At 40.3% G+C, this 23,118-nt stretch overlaps 1 protein-coding gene across 1 annotated transcript in view; it reads left to right on the forward strand.

The window, feature by feature from the left end:
- Positions 1-1,491: 1,491 nt before the first annotated feature.
- LOC136858729 (mannose-binding protein C) overlaps positions 1,492-23,118 on the forward strand; it is a 42,274-nt gene continuing 20,647 nt past the window's right edge. The window contains exons 1-3 of the mRNA XM_067138476.2: positions 1,492-1,599; positions 16,778-16,831; positions 18,837-19,055. Coding sequence (XP_066994577.1) covers positions 1,593-1,599; positions 16,778-16,831; positions 18,837-19,055 — 280 coding nt within the window. The 5' untranslated portion in view covers positions 1,492-1,592. The remainder of the gene's footprint in view (positions 1,600-16,777; positions 16,832-18,836; positions 19,056-23,118) is intronic.

Here is a 23,118-nt window from a genome sequence, read left to right on the forward strand (position 1 = left end):
TGCGTATGATTCCACGTCACCTCTAGTGCGTATTCAAGGCACGTTAAATGCCCACCGCTACGTGCAGCATGTGCTGCGGCCGGTGGCACTCCCGTACCTTCAGGGGCTGCCCAATGCTCTGTTTCAGCAGGATAATGCCCGCCCACACACTGCTCGCATCTCCCAACAGGCTCTACGAGGTGTACAGATGCTTCCGTGGCCAGCGTACTCTCCGGATCTCTCACCAATCGAACACGTGTGGGATCTCATTGGACGCCGTTTGCAAACTCTGCCCCAGCCTCGTACGGACGACCAACTGTGGCAAATGGTTGACATAGAATGGAGAACCATCCCTCAGGACACCATCCGCACTCTTATTGACTCTGTACCTCGACGTGTTTCTGCGTGCATCGCCGCTCGCGGTGGTCCTACATCCTACTGAGTCGATGCCGTGCGCATTGTGTAACCTGCATATCGGTTTGAAATAAACATCAATTATTCGTCCGTGCCGTCTCTGTTTTTTCCCCAACTTTCATCCCTTTCGAACCACTCCTTCTTGGTGTTGCATTTGCTCTGTCAGTCAGTGTACATCCTCTTCCGAAAGATACTGGCTGGAGAGTTTCTTTACGTAGAGAGTAATATTTCTTGCATGCACTCGAACTGCAATGGCCGCAATTACATGCGCAGTAACTATTTATTCACAATGCTTTTAAAGGTCACAAGTTTCACAATTTATACGGATATTTACTCATGTCCTATCCGATAAAGAACGCTATACGCAGGATTTGGAAGCATTATAAGAGGGTAATATTATAAAGAATTATTACCGGTATATATGTAACGTCCACGGACTGTATAAAAGGCGGATAATGAACGGGATAGCGTTAAAAACGGGAGCGATGTAACGAGGTTTTTCTGTATGTGGAATCAGTATCTGAAGCAGCCGCTACTACTGAAGAACCATTCTCTCTTAGCACTTATCAGAGAAAAACATGTAAGCGGCGCAACCCTTCGAAGAATGAAAGTATCAGCAAAAGAAAGGGAAAGGCCATGAAAGACGTGAAATAGGCATCGCAAAACTAATACCTTAAGGGTTGGAAAAGTGCAAGACTTACGGTAGCCAAATGAGGTCGGACAGTAAGTTAAAATTGAGTAACTCAGTACAATTAAGTGGCAACAGTATCAAACTCAGCTAGAGTGTCCTTGGTCGCTGACCCACGCTCCCACGTTATTACTTCTTGCGACAGGCAGAAGATACCTTTAAGTATTCTATCACTCCCACCCCCGTGAGGTATGATACGTAGCTTCAACCCCTTTAGGTGTAAGTTATATAGAAATCGTTAAAACTCTCGATATGCCCCGCATTTTACAGAGAAGGTTCTGTTTAAATGCTACGTTCTCTGTTGTCTCAACATAGCAACAGTAAAGACAGAAAACTCTCAAGATTTATTAGCTTGAACTATGACTCGGAACATGCGATTTTTCTCATCAGTTATCTATGTTGTGAGATAAGAAAATAGTTTATGAGTGTGAGACGTCGGTCACTCTACTGTGCTGTAGTTCTATGTTTCATGCCGACCTATTAAGTCGCACGCCTACTCCAACAAATCAAGATGAAAGGTAAACATTTTAATGGAACATTTATTTATTTTAGACTCAGATCAGGAGTAGCTTTCGTTCCGAGTACTGCAAATTAATAGATTGTTATAGACCTATCCGGTTTATTCTCCTCCTGTGTCGACAGTGAAAGGGGAGTAAACCACCTCTTTCAGTAAATTTTGAATTGTTTATGAGATACCAAGTACAGTATATCAAAATAATGATAAGAAATTATTACAATATCTTTGAGTGTGTGTATTTGTGTCGTAAAAGGTGGCATAATGTAAGATTGTTGCTGTGAATCGTTTTAGTGGCTAGGATCCTAGGGTCTTGTGTAGCGAACAAGCTACCTAGTAGTTTTAGGTGACTGTTGATATCGTGATCATAGCCAGGAGACGTCCAGTTTTATCTGAAATTCAAAACACAAGAATATGACTTTTCACTTCGATTTTCTTATTTTTTACTTCTTCATCTTATTAATCCGTTTCTCCCTCGGACTCAGCCAGGGATCACACCTCTACCGTCTCAAGGGCAGTGTCCTGAAGCGTTAGACTTCGGGTCGGGGAGAACAACTGGGGAGCAGGACCAGTAACTCGCCCAGGTGGCCTCACCTGCTATGCTGAATAGGGTCCTTGCGGGGAATGGGAAGATTGGAAAGGATAGGCAAGGAAGAGGGAAGGAAACGGCCGTGGCCTTGAGTTAGGTACCATCCCGGCATTTGCCTGGAGGAAAACCACTTCTAGGATGGCTGAGGTGGGAATCGAAACACCCTCTACTCATTTGACTTCCCGAGGCTGAGTGGAGCCCGTTCTAGCCCTGGTACTACTTTTCAAATCTCCTGAGTCTGGAATCGAACCCGGGCCTCCGAGGGTGACTGCTAATCACACTATCCACTACACCACATAGGCGGACTTTTTATTTATTTACAATTGGCTTTGCGTCGGAATGACACAGATACTTCTTATGGCGACGATGGGGCAAGAAAGGGCAAGGAGTGGGGAGGAAGCGGCCGTGGCCTTAATTAAGGTTCAACTTAGTGTGAAAATGGGAAACCGCGGAAAATTATCTTCAGGGCTGCCCACAGTGGGGTTCAAACCCTATATCTCCCGAATGCAAGCTGATAGCTACGTGACCAAGCGGCTCGGTTTATCATTTCGAACCCGAGCCGCTTTTGTGTTAAGTCAGTGACGACGCCAGTCGCCTATCACTGCCGCTAATACGGTCTGTTGCCACTGTTAATTTTAGAGAGCTGAAAAATTACAGAAGCTCTATGTATCTTTCACTGTGAGGGACGGTCCTTGATATAGTGTCTAAACGTAATTACTTTTACAATATCAATTCCATTTTTTACAAGCATAATTAAACTTTGCCAGCCCCGCAGTGTAGGGGTAGCGTGCCTTCCTTTTACCCGCCTCGGGTTCGATTCATGGTCATGTCAGGGATTTTACCTGAATCAGAGGGCTGGTTCGTGATCCACTCAGCCTACGTGATTACAATTGAGGAGTTATTGACGGTGAAATAGCGGCCCCAGTCTAGAAAGCCAAGAATAACGGCCGTGACGATTCGTCGTGCTGACCACACGACACCTCGTAATCTGCAGGCCTTCAGGCTGATCAGTGGTCGCTTGGTAAGCCACGGGCCTGTTGCGCCATGGTTTTTTTTAAATTCAACTTTCCGTTATACTTCCGAATATGCATTAACTTTACTTATTATGCATTTTAGAGATTAAATGTTTTTTAAAATGCTTCGTAACCTGTATGCACTAGCTGCCTCTGTGGATCAGTGGCAGAGTGACGGCTTTCGGATCCCAAGATAGCCGATTCAAACCCGGTAGAGGCAGTCGGATTCTTGAAGGGCGGATAAAAGTCCATTCGACACTCCATGTCGTATGATGTCGGCATGTAAAAGATCTCTGGTGACACATTTGGTGTTTACCCCACAAAATTCATTAAGTCTCAGCCGGAGACGCCCAAGAGAGTTTCGGTTTACTCGGTCTGCCATCTAGTAGTTCTAGAAAAAACAGAACGTCGAAATTGACGAGCAGACAGCCAGATGGCGTCTAATTGAAATGTATGCACACGGTAGCTGAGGCCATACGGTTATTATTATTATTATTATTTTTATTATTATTATTATTATTATTATTATTATTATTATTATTATTATTATTATTATTATTATTATTATTATTATTACTACAAGCGAATGGACCACTAAGGATCACGCTACAACTTCATTTCTTTCTTTTCGTGCAGAGTTTTCTCTGTGTCTAATACTCCTTCATGCGTTCGCTGGCCTGCTTCCGTTGTTCATCTGTCCAGGCTCTTCCGGTCTTCCTAGTTCTTCCTGCGGCTTGAACACCTTCCAAATTCTTCATTGTGTTCCTAAACGTATTCCTTTCTAACAGCTGATCTTCCAAGATGCTTAACCTTTCCATATCCTTCTTCGTTTCTTTAATCCATGCTGTAGTGGTCTTTTTTCTCCAGAAGTATTCAAATATCTGTTTGGTAAGTCTGTTTGCGTTCATTCTGTACAGATGTCCAAGAAACGCCAGCCTCCTTTTCTTCAAGGTCTCTGAGATTCTTTCCACCTTCTGATAAACTTCTTTGTTACTCCGAAGTTTCCATCCGCTTTCAGTTTGGACGGCTCCCATAATTTTTCTGAGGATTCTTCTTTCCAGAACCTCTAGCTTCTCGAGCTTGTAGTTCATGGGCAGGCATTCACTGGCGTACAGGCATTCTGTTTTGACCACGGTGTTATAATGTTTTAATTTGGAATTCCAAGATAAGCACTTCTTATTGTAGATGTTTTTTGTCAAGCCATATGCTCTTTCCATTTTTGAGATCCGATCTTCCACTGCAGCTTTTTCTAGTCCATTCTCCTGTATCGTCTCACCAAGGTACTTGAACTTCTTGACCCTTTCTATCCGTCCTATCTCTGTTTCCAGGAATTTTGGTCCGTCTTTGATGTTCGTCATGAATTTGGTCTTTTCTGCTGAGATCCTCAGTTCTGTTTGGCTGGCGATTCTTTCCAAGAGGTTAATCTGGATGGTTGCGACCTCTGGACTTTCTGATAGTATAGCAAAGTCGTCAGCAAAAGCCAAGCAGTTGACTTTAATCCCACCTGATTTTCTCCCTAGACAGATCGGGATTATCCTTTGATGTTCAAGTTCTGAGTTACATATTCTCACTATCTTTTCTAGGACACAGTTGAATAGGAGTGGGGATAGTCCATCCCCTTGCCTCACACCTGTCTTAATTTCAAATGATTGTGAGAGATGCCCGAAGAATTTTACCTTGGAGGTTGTGCCTGTTAGGGTCTCTTTGATTATATTTGCCAGTTTGGTTTTGACTCCAAATTCCCTAATGATCTTATCCAAAATCTCTCTGTCCACAGAACCGAAGGCTTTCTTGAAGTCTTTAAACGACACCACAATTTTCTTACCACTCAACATTCTGTGGCCGAGTATTGACTTCAGGTTGAATATTTGTTCGATACAGGAGCGGCCTTTCCTAAACCCTGCTTGGTATTCCCCTAGTTGTTGGTCCAGACTCGCTTCTATTCTATTAAGAAGCAGTTTTGAGATAATTTTATAGGCGATCGGGAGGAGGGACACGCCCCTATAGTTGTTGACATCCTGCTTGTCCCCTTTCTTATGCAACGGATGGATAAGTGCTGTTTTCCATTCTTCTGGGATTGTCTCCTTCTCCCAGATTTCCTTGATGATTTGGTGAAGATCATCTAAGATTTCCGGTTCTGCCCATTTCAACATTTCTGCCGTTATTGAGTCCTCTCCACTTGCCCTGTTGTTTTTGAGGTTTTCAAGAGCTTCCTTGACTTCTTCCTTTGTTGGTGGTTCGTCATCTTCTGAGTTCTCTGGTATGTCTGGAAATTCTAGTTTAGAGGTTGGGGAAGGACAATTCAAGAGAGTGTGGAAGTATCTGGCTAATATCTCACAGTTTTCTTGGCTGTTCAGTCCGATTTTACCCTGTTCATTTCTTAAGCTCAAACTTGAAGGTCTGATAAAAGTCTCTGGAATTGTTCTTCACAAAGTCGGTCTGGATCTCTTCCAGTTGAGTTCTTTCAAATGATCGTTTAGTCCTTCGAAATATCCTGGATGTTTCTTTCCTCTTTTGCCTGAATTGTTCCACGTGTTCCGTTTCTCTGGAGCATTTCCATTTTCTCCATTTCTCGGACCTCTCCCTGAGAGCTTCCTCGCACTCTTCATTCCACCATATTTCTCTTTTCCTCTTAGCCTGTCCGAGTGTTTTCTTTGCGGCTTCATTGATTCCTGTGCATAGTTCTTGCCAGTTCCCCTTTCTGCTGGTCCGGATTTCGTCCCTGAAGTTTCTAATGATGTCTTCAGTGATGTTCATTTTGTTTGTGTTGTATCTCATTATTTTAGGTGGGTCTCTCTTTTGTCCTATTGGGAGAAAACGGATTTTAACTTTGGAGAGATAGTGGTCTGAATCGAATTCACCGTTGCTAATCACTTTCATCACCTCCTTTGAGTTTTTCCTTGTTATCGCTACGTGATCCAATTGGAATTCCCCTAGTTCGGGATTCGGAGATACCCATGTCTTTGATTTTCCCGGGAGTTTCTTGAAGTGTATTGACATAAGTTTCAACTGAGAAGCTTTGAAGAGTCCAATGAGCCTTTCCCCATTCTTGTTTGTCCTCTTATGTGCTGGATATTTCCCTACGATGTCTCTGTACTTTCGTTCCTTCCCAATCTGTGCGTTGAAGTCTCCCAGCAGGATTTTTACGTTGCTCTTGGGTATCCGGGTGATTTCAGTTTCCAGAAGTCATCAACTTTCTGTGGGTTCTTCTTGTTGTCTTCGTTGATCGGGGAGTGACAGTTGATGAGAGTGTACCTCTTATTCTTGCATTTAATAGTTAGTAGAGACAATCTTTCAGATTTTGATGTGAAGTCTGTGACATTGTTTACTACCTTCTTGTTTACGTAGAAGCAGGTTCCGAACAGAGGCATGTTGGTGGTTGTTCTAATCGCCGGCTTTCCTTTGAATATTCTGTATTGGTTGATGTCTATGATGTTTTCTTCCAGGAATCTTGTCTCTTGTACAGCTAGGATCTGGATTTGCTTTTTTTCCAAAAGCTTTTCTAGTTCTTTTTGTTTTCCGACTCTGGTAAGTGAGTTGATGTTTATTGTTCCAATGAAATAGTTCTTCTTGAATTTGAGTTTGGAAGGTGATTCAAGACGCTCCGACTCGTCTTTCTCGCAGATGTTGGGACTCCCCAGAATCCTAGGTCCCGTTGCATTGCATAGTGTAATGGTGGATTTCTCTGCCGAGTTGCCACCTGGGGTAGTGCTTTCTTTCAGCGACATTTGCATCTTGCGAATGATGTTGTGATTTGTGAAGAAAGGAATTAGCTTCCAAAGTAAGATCGGATTGTTAGTACGAAATGATTATACACTGACTGACAGAGCAAATGAAACACCAAGAAGGAGTGGTTCGAAAGGGATGAAAGTTGGGGAAAAAACAGAGACGGCCCGTACGAGGCTGGGGCAGAGTTTGCAAACGGCGTCCAATGAGATCCCACACGTGTTCGATTGGTGAGAGATCCGGAGAGTACGCTGGCCACGGAAGCATCTGTACACCTCGTAGAGCCTGTTGGGAGATGCGAGCAGTGTGTGGGCGGGCATTATCCTGCTGAAACAGAGCATTGGGCAGCCCCTGAAGGTACGGGAGTGCCACCGGCCGCAGCACATGCTGCACGTAGCGGTGGGCATTTAACGTGCCTTGAATACGCACTAGAGGTGACGTGGAATCATACGCAATAGCGCCCCAAACCATGATGCCGCGTTGTCTAGCGGTAGGACGCTCCACAGTTACTGCCGGATTTGACCTTTCTCCACGCCGATGCCACACTCGTCTGCGGTGACTATCACTGACAGAATAGAAGCGTGACTCATCGGAGAACACGACGTTCCGCCATTCTCTCATCCAAGTCGCTCTAGCCCGGCACCATGCCAGGCGTGCACGTCTATGCTGTGGAGTCAATGGTAGTCTTCTGAGCGGACGCCGGGAGTGCAGGCCTCCTTCAACCAATCGACGAGAAATTGTTCTGGTCGATATTGGAACAGCCAGGGTGTCTTGCACATGCTGAAGAATGGCGGTTGACGTGGCGTGCGGGGCTGCCACCGCTTGGCGGCGGATGCGCCGATCCTCGCGTGCTGACGTCACTCGGGCTGCGCCTGGACCCCTCGCACGTGCCACATGTCCCTGCGCCAACCATCTTCGCCACAGGCGCTGCACCGTGGACACATCCCTATGGGTATCGGCTGCGATTTGACGAAGCGACCAACCTGCCCTTCTCAGCCCGATCACCATACCCCTCGTAAAGTCGTCTGTCTGCTGGAAATGCCTCCGTTGACGGCGGCCTGGCATTCTTAGCTATACACGTGTCCTGTGGCACACGACAACACGTTCTACAATGACTGTCGGCTGAGAAATCACGGTACGAAGTGGGCCATTCGCCAACGCCGTGTCCCATTTATCGTTCGCTACGTGCGTAGCACAGCGGCGTATTTCACATCATGAGCATACCTCAGTGACGTCAGTCTACCCTGCAATTGGCATAAAGTTCTGACCACTCCTTCTTGGTGTTGCATTTGCTCTGTCAGTCAGTGTATTTTCGTGGTTTACTCCACTAGGTTCTTCCGCTCTCATTGCCGTTGGGAGTTAAGATTCCTCTTCCGCCTTCGAGACCGTTGACCGATCACCTTGCAGCCGCCCCTAACATGGGAGACAGACGCTGCTGATAACTAGTGTATTCATACAATCCCCTGAGTACTGGGTTGCCTCTTCCGCAATCTCCACCGTTCCGAAGTTCAGCTTCTCCGCTGTAGATTCCGTTGAGGTCTTTACTCGTAACCCTGAGCTGGGACCCTTACCAGATGGTACACACCGGGTCAGTGTGCTCTGGGACTCGCATAGGCAGGGGCGCCACTCCCTGGGTAGGGCTACCTCCGAAGAGGGTCCCTACCTGCTACCTTATTATTATTATTATTATTATTATTATTATTATTATTATTATTATTATTATTATTATTATTATTATTATTATTATTATTATTAAACTTCGCTAATCGGCCAACTAGCGACCACGATAAACCTCGCTTTACATTCTGGCATTTGTTCATTTTTCGCTTGATCCACATCGTCTTCATTATCTCTCTGTGTTTAGCACGACGTTCTTCTATCCATTTAGCACCAGTTGCCCGTTTTTCGTCCCGGAAAGTCCCAAAAGTATTGATGGCCGCTCTGAAAAGATTTCGGTCTTGTGCATCTTCTGCTTGTAGACCCAGTTCTTTAAGATCTTTCTTGATATTAACGAACCGGGCGAGTTGGCCGTGCGCGTAGAGGCGCACGGCTGTGAGCTTGCATCCGGGAGATAGTAGGTTCGAATCCCACTATCGGCAGCCCTGAAAATGGTTTTCCGTGGTTTCCCATTTTCACACCAGGCAAATGCTGGGGCTGTACCTTAATTAAGGCCACGGCCGCTTCCTTCCAACTCCTAGGCCTTTCCTATCCCATCGTCGCCATAAGACCTATCTGTGTCGGTGCGACGTAAAGCACATAGCAAAAAAAAAAAAAAGATATTAACGTACCATGGCATTGCCGTTTTTGGTTTAACCTGTATGTGTTATAGACTGCAATAAATGGACCCAAACAGTATTTATATAAATCGTGAAGAAATAAGAAGAAGAAGAAGAAGAAGAAGAAGAACAACAAACCATCTGGTGAAGATGGAGTAATAGCAGAACTGTGGAAGATAGCCAATGACGCCTTTATCACTGAAGTGACAGAACTGTTCCGGAATATTTGGAGAGATGAGAAAATACCAGAAGACTGGCTAGTAGCATTAATACACCCACTACATAAAAAGGGACCGAAAACAGACGTCAACAACTACCGAGGAATATCACTTTTATCTGTCACATATAAGATTTTTTCTAAACTCCTATTGAACAGACTGATACCGCAAATTGACCACAAGTTGGGAGAATATCAGGGTGGCTTCAGGAGAGGGCGCTCTTGTCAGGACCATATCCTAAGTCTAAAAATGATAATCAAATATTACAATGCACGGCCAAAGAACATCTTCATCTCTTTCGTTGATTTTAAAAAAGCATACGATTCAATAGATAGAGACACATTGATGGAAATTTTGAGAGAATATGGTATCGATCAAAAAACACTCAACTTACTTAGGTTAACACTAACAAACACCATATCCAAAGTGAAATTTCGAGGAGAGATCAGCAAACCCTTCCAGATAAAAACAGGTCTGAGACAGGGTGACAGCTTATCCCCAACACTCTTCAACGTGGTTCTAGATAAGGTCATGAAAACACTGTGGAAACATAATGACTCAGGTGCTATAATAGGTAGTAAAAATAAACATGTCAAACCCAAGTGTTTGGCCTTTGCTGATGATTTGGCACTGTTCGCTGAGACAGAACAGGAAGCAATAACACAGATAAATGAACTACAGGAGATAGCCGAGAAAACAGGTTTAAAAATCTCCTTCACGAAAACAGAGATGATGAGCACGGACAGGAATTATGTGAAGAGAACAATGAAGACGAAATATGGCGAAGTGAAGGTCACAAAGCAGTTTAAATACCTGGGAGAAATTATCAGCAGCAACGGGATGGATAAAGCGGCCATGGAAAATAGAAGACTTAAGTTGGAAAGGCTAAACATTGCCACCAAAGCCATTTACAACAAAAAGAATCTCTCCATCAATGCGAAACTAAGACATTATGATGCTGTGGTAAAACCAGTGATTCTGTATGGGGTGGAAACAACAACACTAACGAACCTGGAAAAACTACTAAAGATTGAAAGGAGAATATTGAGGATGATTTACGGCCCAAGGGTGGTAGAGGGAAACTACAGATTACGCTCAAATAAGGAGATATACAAAATAACAGAAGACCTGGAAACAACAATAAGGAAAAGACGGTTGCGATTCTATGGACACATGGTCAGAATGGATCCAACAAGGTTAAATAAACAAATTTTTAATAAAATATACTACTTGAAGAGCCAGGGGGGATATGCCAAGCAGATGAAGGAAGAACTCAAGAGGTTAGGAATTGCAGATGAAGAATGTCGTGATAGAGACCAATTCAGGGAAAGACTTTCCAACATAAAAGTTCTGGTTGAAGAAAAGAAAGAGCACAGAGGGGGAAGATGGACTGAAGAGAGAAGAGCGCAACATTCTGAAAGAATGAAGGCACTGTGGAGAAAGAGGAAGGAAGAAGGGATGATTAGAAGGAAGTGAAGTGGTATTGGCGTGGTCCTAAGTTTGGCCGGTTCGCAAGAAAGAAAGAAAGAATAATAATAATAATAATAATAATAATAATAATAATAATAATAATAATAATAATAATAATATTGCAACATTTTTGTAATGCTATGGTACTCTTTTGTCAGAAATCACCCAGAACAAATCAAGCTGCTTTTCTTTGGATTTTTTCCAGTTCTTGAATCAAGTAATCCTGGTGAGGGGTCCATATGCTGGAACCATACTCTAGTTGGGGGTCTTACCAGAGACTTATATGCCATCTCCTTTACATCCTTACTTCAACCCCTAAATACCCTCATAACCATGTGCAGAGATCTGTACCCTTTATTAGCAATCAGATTTATGCGATCACCCCAATGAAGATCTTTCCTTATATTAACACTTAAATGGAACTTTCACCTCCATCAATGCAGTAATTGAAACTGAGAAGGACTTTTCCTATTTGTGAAACTCACAACCTGACTTTTAACCCCGTTTATCATCATACTATTGCCTACTGTCCATCTCACAACATTATAGAAGTCATTTTGCTGTTGCTCACAATCTTGTAATTTATTTATTACTCTGTACAGAAGAACATCATCTGCAAAAAGCCTTATCTCTGATTCCACTTCTTTACATATATCATTTATATATATAAGAAAACATAAACATCCAATAATACTGCTTTGAGGAATTCCCCTCTTAATTATTACAGCGTCAGATAAAGCTTCGCCTACTCTAATTCTCTGAGTTCTATTTTCTAGAAATGTAGCCACCCATTCAGTCACTTTTTTTCTAGTCTGATTGCACTCATTTTTGCCAGTAGTCTTCCACGATCTACCCTATGCCTTAGACAGGTCAATCACGATACAGTCCATTTCACCTCCTGAATCCAGGATATCTGCTATATCTTCCTGGATTCCTACAAGTTGAGCTTCAGTGGACTAGCCTTTCCTAAACCCAAACTGCTTTCTGTCAAACCACTTATTAATTTTGCAAACATGTCTAATATAATCAGAAAGAATGCTTCATCAAAGCTTACATGCAATGCATGCCAAACTGATTGGCCTGTAATTTTCAGCTTTATGTCTAACACCCTTTCCTTTATACACAGGGGCTACTATAGCAACTCCCCATTCATTTGGTATAGCTCCTTCATTCAAACAATAATCAAATAAGTACTTCAGATATGGTACTACGGTATATCCCAACCAATTGCCTTTAGTATATCCCCAGTTATCTTATCAATTCCAGCCACCTTTCTAGCTTCCAACTTTTGTATCTTACTGTAAATATCATTGTTGTCATAGGTAACATTTAATACTTCTTTAATATTAGTCACCACCTCTATCTGGACATTATCCTTGTAACCAACAATCTTTACATACTGCTGACTGAATACTTCTGCCTTTTGAAGATCCTCGCATACACACTCCCCTTGTTCATTAAAGATTCCTGGAATATCCTTCTTGGAACCTGTTTCTGCCTTAAAGGTCCTATACATACTCTTCCACTTTTCACTAAAATTTGTATGACTGCCAATTGTGCTTGCCATCATGTCATCCTTAGCTGACTTCTTTGCTAGATTCAATTTCCTAGTTTCCTTCAATTTCTCCTTACTTCCACAGCAATTTCTAACTCTATTTCTTTCCTACCTGCACCTCCTTCTTAGCCTCTTTACTTCTCTGTTATAATATAGTGGATCTTTACCATTGCTTACCACCTTTAAAGGTAAAAAGCAATTTTCACATTCCTCAACATTTTTATTTACTGTTTTCCACCAATCATAGTTACTTTTTTTAAACTCCTTCATGACTGTTTTATCAGCCAAATGTTACTGCCTAATAGTCCTAATTTGAATACCTTCCTTTCTTTCACATTTATTTTTAACTACCACAAAAAACTGCTTTGTGATCGCTCATACCATCTATTACTTCCGTTTCTCTATAGAGCTCATCTGGTTTTACCAGCACCAATATTCTTCCCTCTAGCTGGATCCATCACTTTCTGAATCAGCTGCCCTTCCCATATTAACTTATTTGCCATTTGTTGTTCATGCTTCCTGTTGTTTGCATTACCTTCCCAATTGACATTTGGTAAATTTAGATCACCTGCTACTATCACATTCCTTTCCATATCATTTCCAACATAGCTGATTATCTTATAAAATAATTCTGAATCAGCATCAGTGCTACCCTTTCTCAGTCTGTACACTCCAAAGACATCAAGTTGCCTATTACCGGTATCTTTAGAGATGAGCCTTACACCCAGAATTTCATGTTTGCCATCTTTAACTTGTTCATAGCTTACAAATTCTTCTTTCACCAGAATGAATACTCCCCCTCCTACCATTCCTATTCTATCTCTACAATACACACTCCAGTTCCATGAGAATATTTCTGCATCCATTATATCATTTCTCAGCCATGATTCAACTCCTATTAGAATATCTGGTAAGTACATATCTATTAAATTACTTAATACGATTCCTTTCTTTACAATACTTCTACAGTTGAGCACTAACATTTTTATGTCATCCCTACTTGATTTCCAGTTCCCTGTTCCCTTACCACCATTCCCTAGGCCACCCCGTTTTCCTGAATGTACGTTTCTATAACCCTTCTAAACAAATTTCCTGACTGACATGTACCACTGCGGTTTAAGTGAAGGCCGTCTGAGTGCAGATCCCTATCTCCTAACCACCCATTAGGATCTGGGAATTTCACTCCCAGTTTCCCACATACTCACTCCACAGTCTCATTTAAATCTCCAATCACCTTCCAGACAGTATCCCTCCTACACATTATTCCACTGATAAAAATCTCCGCTTCCTTAAACCTCACCCAAGCTGCATTTACCAGATCCCACACATCCCCAACATGTTGGTACTTATACCTGCTTGTCTTATGTTGTTATTACCAACGTGAAACACTACCACCTTCTCCTTCTCCTTCTCTTCTACTTTCCTCAACATCTGCCTCAAACTAATTCCTGGATAACACTCTACCCTGGTTCCCTTTCCTCCACACACTTTCCTCACAATGTCTAACCATGGAATCCACCATGACCAAAGCCTCAACTCTATCCACCTCATTTGATCCCCTCCCCTCCTGGTCAGCCCTATCTTTCCTGACAGCTGCAAAAGCTACTTCTTCCTCCCTTTTCTCCATCCCATGACCCTGTTCCACCTGTCTTTTCCTATTCACTACTCCACATTTCCTTTTCCTACGTTTTCCCTTCCTTATCCTTCCACACTTCTCAGCAACAGTTCTCCGTTCCTCATCTTCCCTCGGTTGTTCTACCTGCAGTGACTTGTAGTGATTTCTCACAGACACCTGTCCTGAATTCTGACCCTGAATAGACCTGTCTTCTACAATTCCTCCCTTTCTTTCCCATCCCTCTTTTACACCTACTGTATCCTGTACATTGTTTGAGGAAGGCCTGCTTTCCTTCCTGTCTTCTGAGGGAATCCTAATTATCTCCCTCAAACTCTCCAACTGCTCCATCATACTCCTTAATGCCTGGCAACACCCACAGTTCCTACACTTGCACTCCTTGGCCATTCTTTACAGAATAATGAGAAGAAAAATAAAAATAAAATAACTTATTCTGTGTAAAATAAAACTGAAAGGAAAGAAATATTGTCTAGGATAGATCACAAAGATCACACAACAACAAGGTAATTAATATAAGCTACTACTTTACTACAATACTACTTAGTTATATGATTTTATTTTTTCTACAACACCCTAACAGAATGAAAATTGCTGTTAATTACTGAAAACTGAAAGTAATACACAGGAATTAGGCCTACACAATTCTAAACTGCAGTTAAGTCTACCATGATTACTGCAACATTATTCTAGTAAGAAAGTTAAAATACATATACCACAGATACTAAAGATACTACAGATACTACGCTACATAAATATTTCATAGTAATAGAATAAACACACTAACTTATAATAAGAATAAGATATGTACTATAAAACACTACAATAGTTGTAAACCACGTTGAGACGTATCCTAATTACGACAGGTTATTACTAAGCACAAATAGAAATGGAAATTACAATTAAAGTTTAGAATTTGTAAGACTACTCAAAATAGTAGAATAAGCACTCTAATTTCTAATAAGTTACTACAATACACTACAATAGGTTTTTAAACTATGTTCAGATGTATCCTAATTACAATAGGTTATTACTAAGCAAAAATAGAAATGAAAATTGCAATTAGGCCTAAGGTTTGAAATTTGCAAGACTGCTCATGGATTGCCAACAAAGTTAAAAAACAAGAAGTTAAATTGTACAAGATCCACCTTTTCAATACAAGATGTGCTGTTGGTTAAGATTACAACCTCATTTATTTATGGTACTGGTTTCAACATCCATGGATGTCATCATCAGCCAATTAGGGTCATTATACAAAGATACACATTAAAGTTAAAACACACAAAATTGACCCTCATAATTAAAACTGTCTATAACAAGTTAAAATACAAAGCATATTTATGCTAAATGTCCAGGTTTGAATATGTAATTAGTACAAGTTTGACAACTTGTTAGTCACAAATAAAATAAAAAAACTCAAGCTGAGAGGCCTCGTAGAAAAATTAGTTTGAAGTCTTTGACATTCTTAAAATTTTTAGATTTGGGTGCTTTGTGCAGCGTTGGCAGCCAACGTATGTAGAGAAATGTATGCTGAGTGCGATGCAGTAATGTTAAATACGTTAAAAGAGTGGAAAGTGTTCCTCTGTGAGCATAAAAATTATACTGAGTCAATAGATAATACGTATGAAAACCATCTTCATAAAATACGATGTTGTGTCATATTATACTGGAGCGAATGGATCTTGTGGCCGGAACTGTGTGCTGAAGATGTTAAAAGATTCTTGATCCAATGCGGGCCAGTAATATGAAAGATAAAAATGAGTTAAATAGTGGAAATGGGGCAAGAAAGTAAAACTTTATGAAGAGAGTCACCTCAGTTGGCCACAACCATGTATACGATACTGGAATGGGGCTGCTTCCATTTTTAATAATTATAGAAATCATGAGGTTAAGAAGGACCTTTAAGAAATGGGAATACAAGGAATGAAAATCAGAAACAGGGATGCTTACATGTTGAGGATCAAGGCCACCAAGATGTTTCAAGGAAAAGTTAGATCTCGTACCCAGAAGAAGCTGAATTTGAATTAACATGGTTCATAGTCGGCAAAAATAGAAAAGAAGAACCAGTTCTAATAATCAACGGCAGTCGAAGTGTCCCATATTTTCACACTTGTAATCTGGTCACCCTATTCTAGCATCATGTTTACAGATGATTAAACATCTTGTAAATTTACTTTTCAGATGCCTTTCATAATATTGTTCAGTTTCACAAGTGAATTTGCTTTATATTTGGTTAACCAGAATTCAGATATTATTGTCATTAGTACTATTGTTCGACTCATTGGCTGAATGGTCAGCATTGAGGCCTTCGGTTCAGTGGGTCCCGGGTTCGATTTCCGGCTGGGTCGGAGATTTTAATCGCCTCTGATTAATTCTTCTGGCCGGGGGACTGGGTGTTTGTGTTTGTCCTAACATTTTCCTCTTCATATTCAGTCAACACGCTACACTACCAATCACTAAAGAAACATGCAATAGTGATTACATCCCTTCAAATAGGGTTGGTGTCAGGAAGGGCATCTGGTCGTAAAACAGGGCCAAATCCACATGTGCTACACAGTTTGCAGCCATGACCCCGCAGATGTGGGAAAAGCAGTAGAAAAAGAAGAAGATTATTACTATAGCTATTATTTATTTATTTATTTACATAGTATTATTATAATAATAATAATAATAATAATAATAACTTTTTTTTTTTTTTTTTACAGGTATGCAAGCCATGAGTTGGTTGCTGATAGTGGTGTTCATAATATCTTCTGTAGGTAAGAGAATCTGTGTAAATAATGTTCAGAAGCTCATATCTTGAATGATGTGTATAGTAGTCATAGGGACTGATTTTTTCCCAAACCGTAACTTTAAATGTTGCTTAGTTTAACTTATATTGCTTATGCTTTTCATTCACTCAACATATGTTACATTTTCATATTAATTGAGCTGGTAGTCAATTTAAAAAATAATACAGGTGGAGACTGTCCCACTTGGTTTTCATCAAAACTCTGCCCAATACAAGTCTGACTTTGGTTAAAATGAAAGACATGTTAGATAGTCAATTCCACACAGTTTTATTTACAAGTATTCAATGATTAACACATTGAGGTCTTGCTCACATTCATATACAGTACTTTAATCCTCTGGACATGTCATTTTTCAATAATTTTGGATTTTTAAATTAAATACTATTTTCAAACATAGGTAATTTTTTTTTCACTATATTTCAGTTCACACTTTCTACTTCATATCTGTAAAAACTGTAATACAATATTGATAGATCCCTTACCATGGAAAGGGTGGATTGAAGTTAGTAGGTTTTTCACTTTTCTAAAAATTTTGACGTATAACCTTAAGTAATAAAATATGGTAGATATTGAGTTTATTTGGTTTTTAGGCCATTGAGAATTGTTTGTACAAGATTCAATAATATACATATTAATTAGTGTACCCCTGCGTAGTTTCTCTATCATTCCCACACAGGATAAGGAAAGGAAAACAGCGTATGGCCCCGGGCCTGGTTAAAAATAGCATAACTTTCAAGGGATTAACACGTTTATTGTAGATTGCTGGGTTTTCCTTTGGTACATTAGCATGTACAATTAATGTAAAAACATACATATTTTAAAGCTTAAGACAGCCTCAGGCTGTAGAACAAGTATATACATCTAGGCTGGGCCTCATGCCCCAAAAATATAATAAAAATTAAAAATATGAAAGTGAGTTTCAACTCCTCAACGCTCCCTTCAATTTTTAAAGCACCTCGTGCATACAGTGACTCTAGTCACTAGCGTGTACAAATTCACACCATTGCCCATTTTCTTTATAAGTTCACAAATTTTAATAATTCTGAACATCGCAATACATATCATACATCAAGGGTCAAATAAATCCTAAATACACTGAGATATTAAAATAAGGGAGCTGGCTCTAACCAGACCTTACTCCCAATTTGCTTAAGGCAAGACCTAGAATAGTGGTTAAGCATTAACATACAATGTAAAGACCCAAGGTCGCTAGACTGCGACTCAAGAAAGGGAGGTGAGTTAATAAACAACTCGGCTCATGGCCAATTTAACAGAGAATGAACAAGTTACAATTCATCACCTTAACCCAAGTGACCACGAAGGTGGCAGCAAATTTCAAAGTGCCTGGACGTGTACTTTTACTTAAAAGGCACTGGAATATAAGCATCTCATATAACCGAACGTTTCACAAGTCATATAACGATATCCTAACTTCGTTACCCCTGCTGAAACTCCAATCTTTATTTAGTTAACTTCTTACCTCCACACCATGGACAGTCAAGGATTCGAAACCCATGCGGGACCAGGCCGCTCTTAAACATAGAGTTATCGCCAGGCCACCGGTTACAGTTCAAGTCCCTGACCTCATCCGGAGCTCGACAGAAGAGAACGAAAGGCAGACGTGGAGGGAGGTGGGGAAAGCCAGCCCAACTGGCTAGATAAGAGGGGAAGACATGTCGCCATAGAAACAATGCGAGTAACATACAGAAGGCAATTGCGCAGCAGAAGGGGAAAGGCAAATAAATAAATAAATAAATAAATAAATAAATAAATAAATAAATAGGTGAAGACAAAATCTCGATTTATTTCCATCTTACAGATCTTATATATATCACACCTTCAAAGAAAATCAAGGAAACTTAATTTTGACTTGTTATTGTATGTTGAATGATGTGAGATAATATTTTCTATTTAACTTTCCCAATGTTCTTAACAGAAAAGTAAGATATTTCTGTTTATTTCTAATTTCTAGCCTCAGAGAGTAGTTATACAAGAATACGTGGAGCTGGCACCTACAGAGTGCATGAGTCCTGGGTGAACTGGGACACAGCCAATGCTACTTGTACAGCAGAAGGAGCTCATCTTGCCATTCCTGGTCAAGTTGCTGAGTATGTCGCCATAGCATCACTAACAACCTATCATCCATATGTGGGCATCCGTCGTCAAGATGGGCAATTCAGGACCGTCAACGGTACGTGCCATTAACAAATCTTTCTCAAAATCAGATTTTTTACAGCTAGTATCAACACTCTGGAACTATGGAATCAGAATCAGCCAAGTACAATGCATCCCACCTGCCAGCAGTGGATCCAGTGCAGTATCATAGAAAAAGATGAAAGAATTAAAAAGAGTTACCAGGTGTATGCATAAGTTTTTGCCGGTTTTTGTGGTAAAGAAAACACGTAATTATCACGGGAAATTCTTGTTTATTCAAAATATTGTCCATTGGCTCCTACACACTTCGTCCATATTTCAGGTAAGTTATGAATACCACGCCAGAAAAATGGCTTGTCCTTTGTGGCAAACCATTCGTCAAGCCATTTTCCAACTTCCTCAAAATTGCTGAAGTGCTGCTCTGCGAGTGCATGCCCCATTAATGCAAAGAGGTGATAGTCGATGGCGAAAGGTTATGGCAATATGGCAGGTGCAGAATGATGTCCCATCCAAGCGATTTCAACGTGTCTTTCATTGGTTTTGCTGTGTGAGATGGTGCATTGTCGTGTAACAAAATCACTTTGGCATGTCTTCTGGCGCATTCCATTCATCTTTCGGTCAATGTGTGATTTAAATTAATCATTCATTGGCATTAGCATTGTGCATTAATTGTTCCACTCAGCTTCAAGAGTCCTTGCACTTTTGTGGTCTACCAGAGCGCACACTGTCTTTCACACTGAAATCACCACATTTAAATTGTCGGAACCATGTCTCACAGGTTCTAATTGATGGAGCATGTTCAGCATGTGTTTCTACCAGCAAACGATAACTTTCCACAGCATTTTTCTTGTGATTAAGAGAAGCAATGCAAATTTTCTTTTTCCAGGCACAAACGTTGACGTGATCACTGAACAATACAACACAGATGCTAGTGTTTGGCAGACTCAATGTGTGTGTGTTGGTAGGTTAATGTCAGATAAACAATCTGACATATGTGTCAAATTCATACGCTGTGTAGTGTAATAAAAGCGGAAAAGACTTATGCCTAAACCTGGTAGGTGATCATCTGTTCTTAGGACATTTTTGTAATCAAACCTATCCATTTGACAGTGTGCAGCTTCTTTCTGTATTACAATACCAAAGTATATTGGAGTTTATTCTCAGTGATTATACAGGTGGACATTCTTTTCAAAACAATCTTTTTTTTTTTGCAAGTTTAATGTGTTTGTCCCATGTTAGATTAGTATCTACTGAAATACCATACCCAAAATTTTCACCGAGATTACCTGTTGAATATTTTCAGAACACAAACAAGTTCAATATATTCTCCTAAACTATATTTCTCTTAACTACTGTATAGCTAGTTTAGAAAGGATATATTCTTAATTTTTCATCTTTGCAGTACTTATTCAGGTGACAAATTATATTCTGAGTTGTGGTGATCAACCTACAAATATCTGAAGCCAAATTTAAATACCATTTGCATATAACGTAAGTAAACTGTGTTTTGATTGTGATATATTATGAGGATAAATATTAAAAGAAGGAGCTAATAATATAACCTTGAGGTACTCCTTTTTTAATTAGACATGGCATTGATCACAACAGTGATCATCTTTTCCCATTATCCAGCTGTAGCAGGGTAGGAGCAAACATGGTTCCTCTCCACTTTCTTCGGTCTTTCCACCACTCCTCCACCAACATTGTGTCCCAGTCCAGGTTTCTTTCTCTAATACTGTGTTGGATTGTGCCCTTCCATCTCAATCGTGGTCTTCCGTGGCCTCTCCTTCCTTGCATTTGCATTTACATCACCTTTTTGGCATTCTTTTATTCACTTTATGTGCCCAAATTCTTAATCGGATCTTTCTAATCTATCATTCATTTTTTCCACTTCAATTTCTTCCTAGATTTTCTCATTCCTTATTTTCTCTTTTCTACTCTTCTGTATCAAACTCCTTAGGGACTTCATTTCGGCTGCCTGTATTTGACTCTCATCCTTCTTTGTCATTGTCCAAGTTTCTGTGCTGTAAGTTGTTATGGGTACATAATACATCTTGTACATAGTTTCCTTTGCTTCAATTGGCACATCGTTGTCCCATAAAATGTTTCTTACACTATAATAGAAACAGCTTCCAGCTTGAATCCTCTTACTAATTTCAGCATCTAGTTGAGCATTCTCCATTAATTCTCTCCCCAGGCATTTGAAAGTCTCCACTACTTCCAGGGGATTGTCTGCAAGTCTAATCTAACCTTTCCCTTCCTTCTCCCCTCTAATCATAACAAGGGTTTTACTTTTTTCTACACTTATTTTCAATCCATATTCTTCAATCTTCCTATTCACCACATCCAACTCTTCTTGAACCTTCATGTCAATTTCTCCCCAAATCACAATATCAGCTGCAGATAACAACATGTTTATTTGTCTTCCTCCATATGCTGCTTTTGCTGTTTTCAAGATGTCATCCGTTAATATTGTAAACAGGATTGGTAAAAGAACACTTCCCTGTCTCAGCCCACTAGTGACTTTGAACCATCTTGTCTTGTCGACCTGTGTTTGCACGCAACTACAACATTCCTTGTACATTGCCATGATCATTTTTATTAATCCCTGTCCAATTCCTTTTTGTACCAGACTGTCCCAAACTTTAGTCCTGGGGACACTGTCATATGCCTTTTCATTCTCAATGAATGTCATCACCAAATCATTCCCATACTCCCATTGCTTTTCCATTAGTTGTCTCATAATGAAAATGGGCTCTATGGTTGACCTTTCACTTCTGAAACCAAATTGATTTTCTTGTATCTGATTTTCAAACCTCAACCTCCATTATCTTAGCAACATGGATATCAGAGTAATTCCCCTGTAGTTCTTCAATACTTACTAATAGCCTTTCTTGAAATTTGGGATGATCATTCCTTTTTGCCAATCCTTAGGGACCTCCTAATTCTCCCAGACAATCCTGAGAATTCTATATGTCCACTGCAAGCCTACAGCTCCAGCTGCCTTTATCATCTCCACTGAAATTTCATCTATTCCAGTAGTTTTTCCATTCTTCATCTTTCTTACTGCCATTTAAATTTCATTCATTGTAATTTCTTTATCCATTTCTTCACCAACTATGAGTAATTGCCTTTCCTTGTGGTCCATTGAATGACTGTCATTATTTATCATGTTCAGCAACTTCTGAATATACTATCTCCATCCATTTCTTATTCCTTCTGGCTTTGTTAATATTATGCCGTCTTCATCCTTTATAAATCTGGTGTTTACTTGATCTTGTTTCTTCAGATACCATAAAATAATTTCTTGCTGCCCTGCATATCATCTCTCAATTTCTGTGTGAATAAGGCCCAGCTTTTCCTCCTTTTTTCCTCCACTACTTTCTTGGCCAAATACTTTGCCTCCACATATTTTCTTCTAGTTTCTTCAGTCTTAGATGTTTTCCATGTTTTCCATGCTATTTTCTTTTCCTTCACTTTACTCTTTATCCTATCATTCCACCAGTGTGTCTCTTTGTCTTTCATATTTCCTGATGTTCTACCACATACCTTTTCTGCACATCCAACCAGTGCTTCCTTAAATCTTTTCCATTCATCTTCAACATTCCCCATCTCCGTTCTGGGTACCAAGGGTACATTTTCCCCTTTGAAATTCTCCTTGTATGCTTTTCTCTTTCAACTTCCATACTTTAATTCTTTTCTCTCTTCATAATTCGGGTTTTTCAATCTTTCCCACTTTCAATTTTCCTATCACAACTCTATGATCTCCACCAAAGGCTTCTTCTGGCATGGTTGTAACATCTAGAAGGTACTTCCAGCATTCTTTCTCTATGATTATATAATCAACTAGCATGGTACCCGTGCTTCGCTACGGTATTATACTGAAATTTATAATTGAATGCTTATTGTTTTAGATAAATAATCCGCCGAAATTCGCGATCTGACACGTCTTCAGCGAGAATCCACCAAAATTCCCGATCTGACTCGTTTTCTGTTAGATTACGGCACGTTTCCTCCCATTTTTCAATCTTCCTTTCCAGCAATCGATCTCGTACTTCCCGGGCTAGGCTCAGGTATTCTTCCCGGTCAGTTGGGTCCGT

Source organism: Anabrus simplex, chromosome 1, assembly GCF_040414725.1.
Source record: "Anabrus simplex isolate iqAnaSimp1 chromosome 1, ASM4041472v1, whole genome shotgun sequence".
NCBI lineage: Eukaryota > Metazoa > Arthropoda > Insecta > Orthoptera > Tettigoniidae > Anabrus > Anabrus simplex.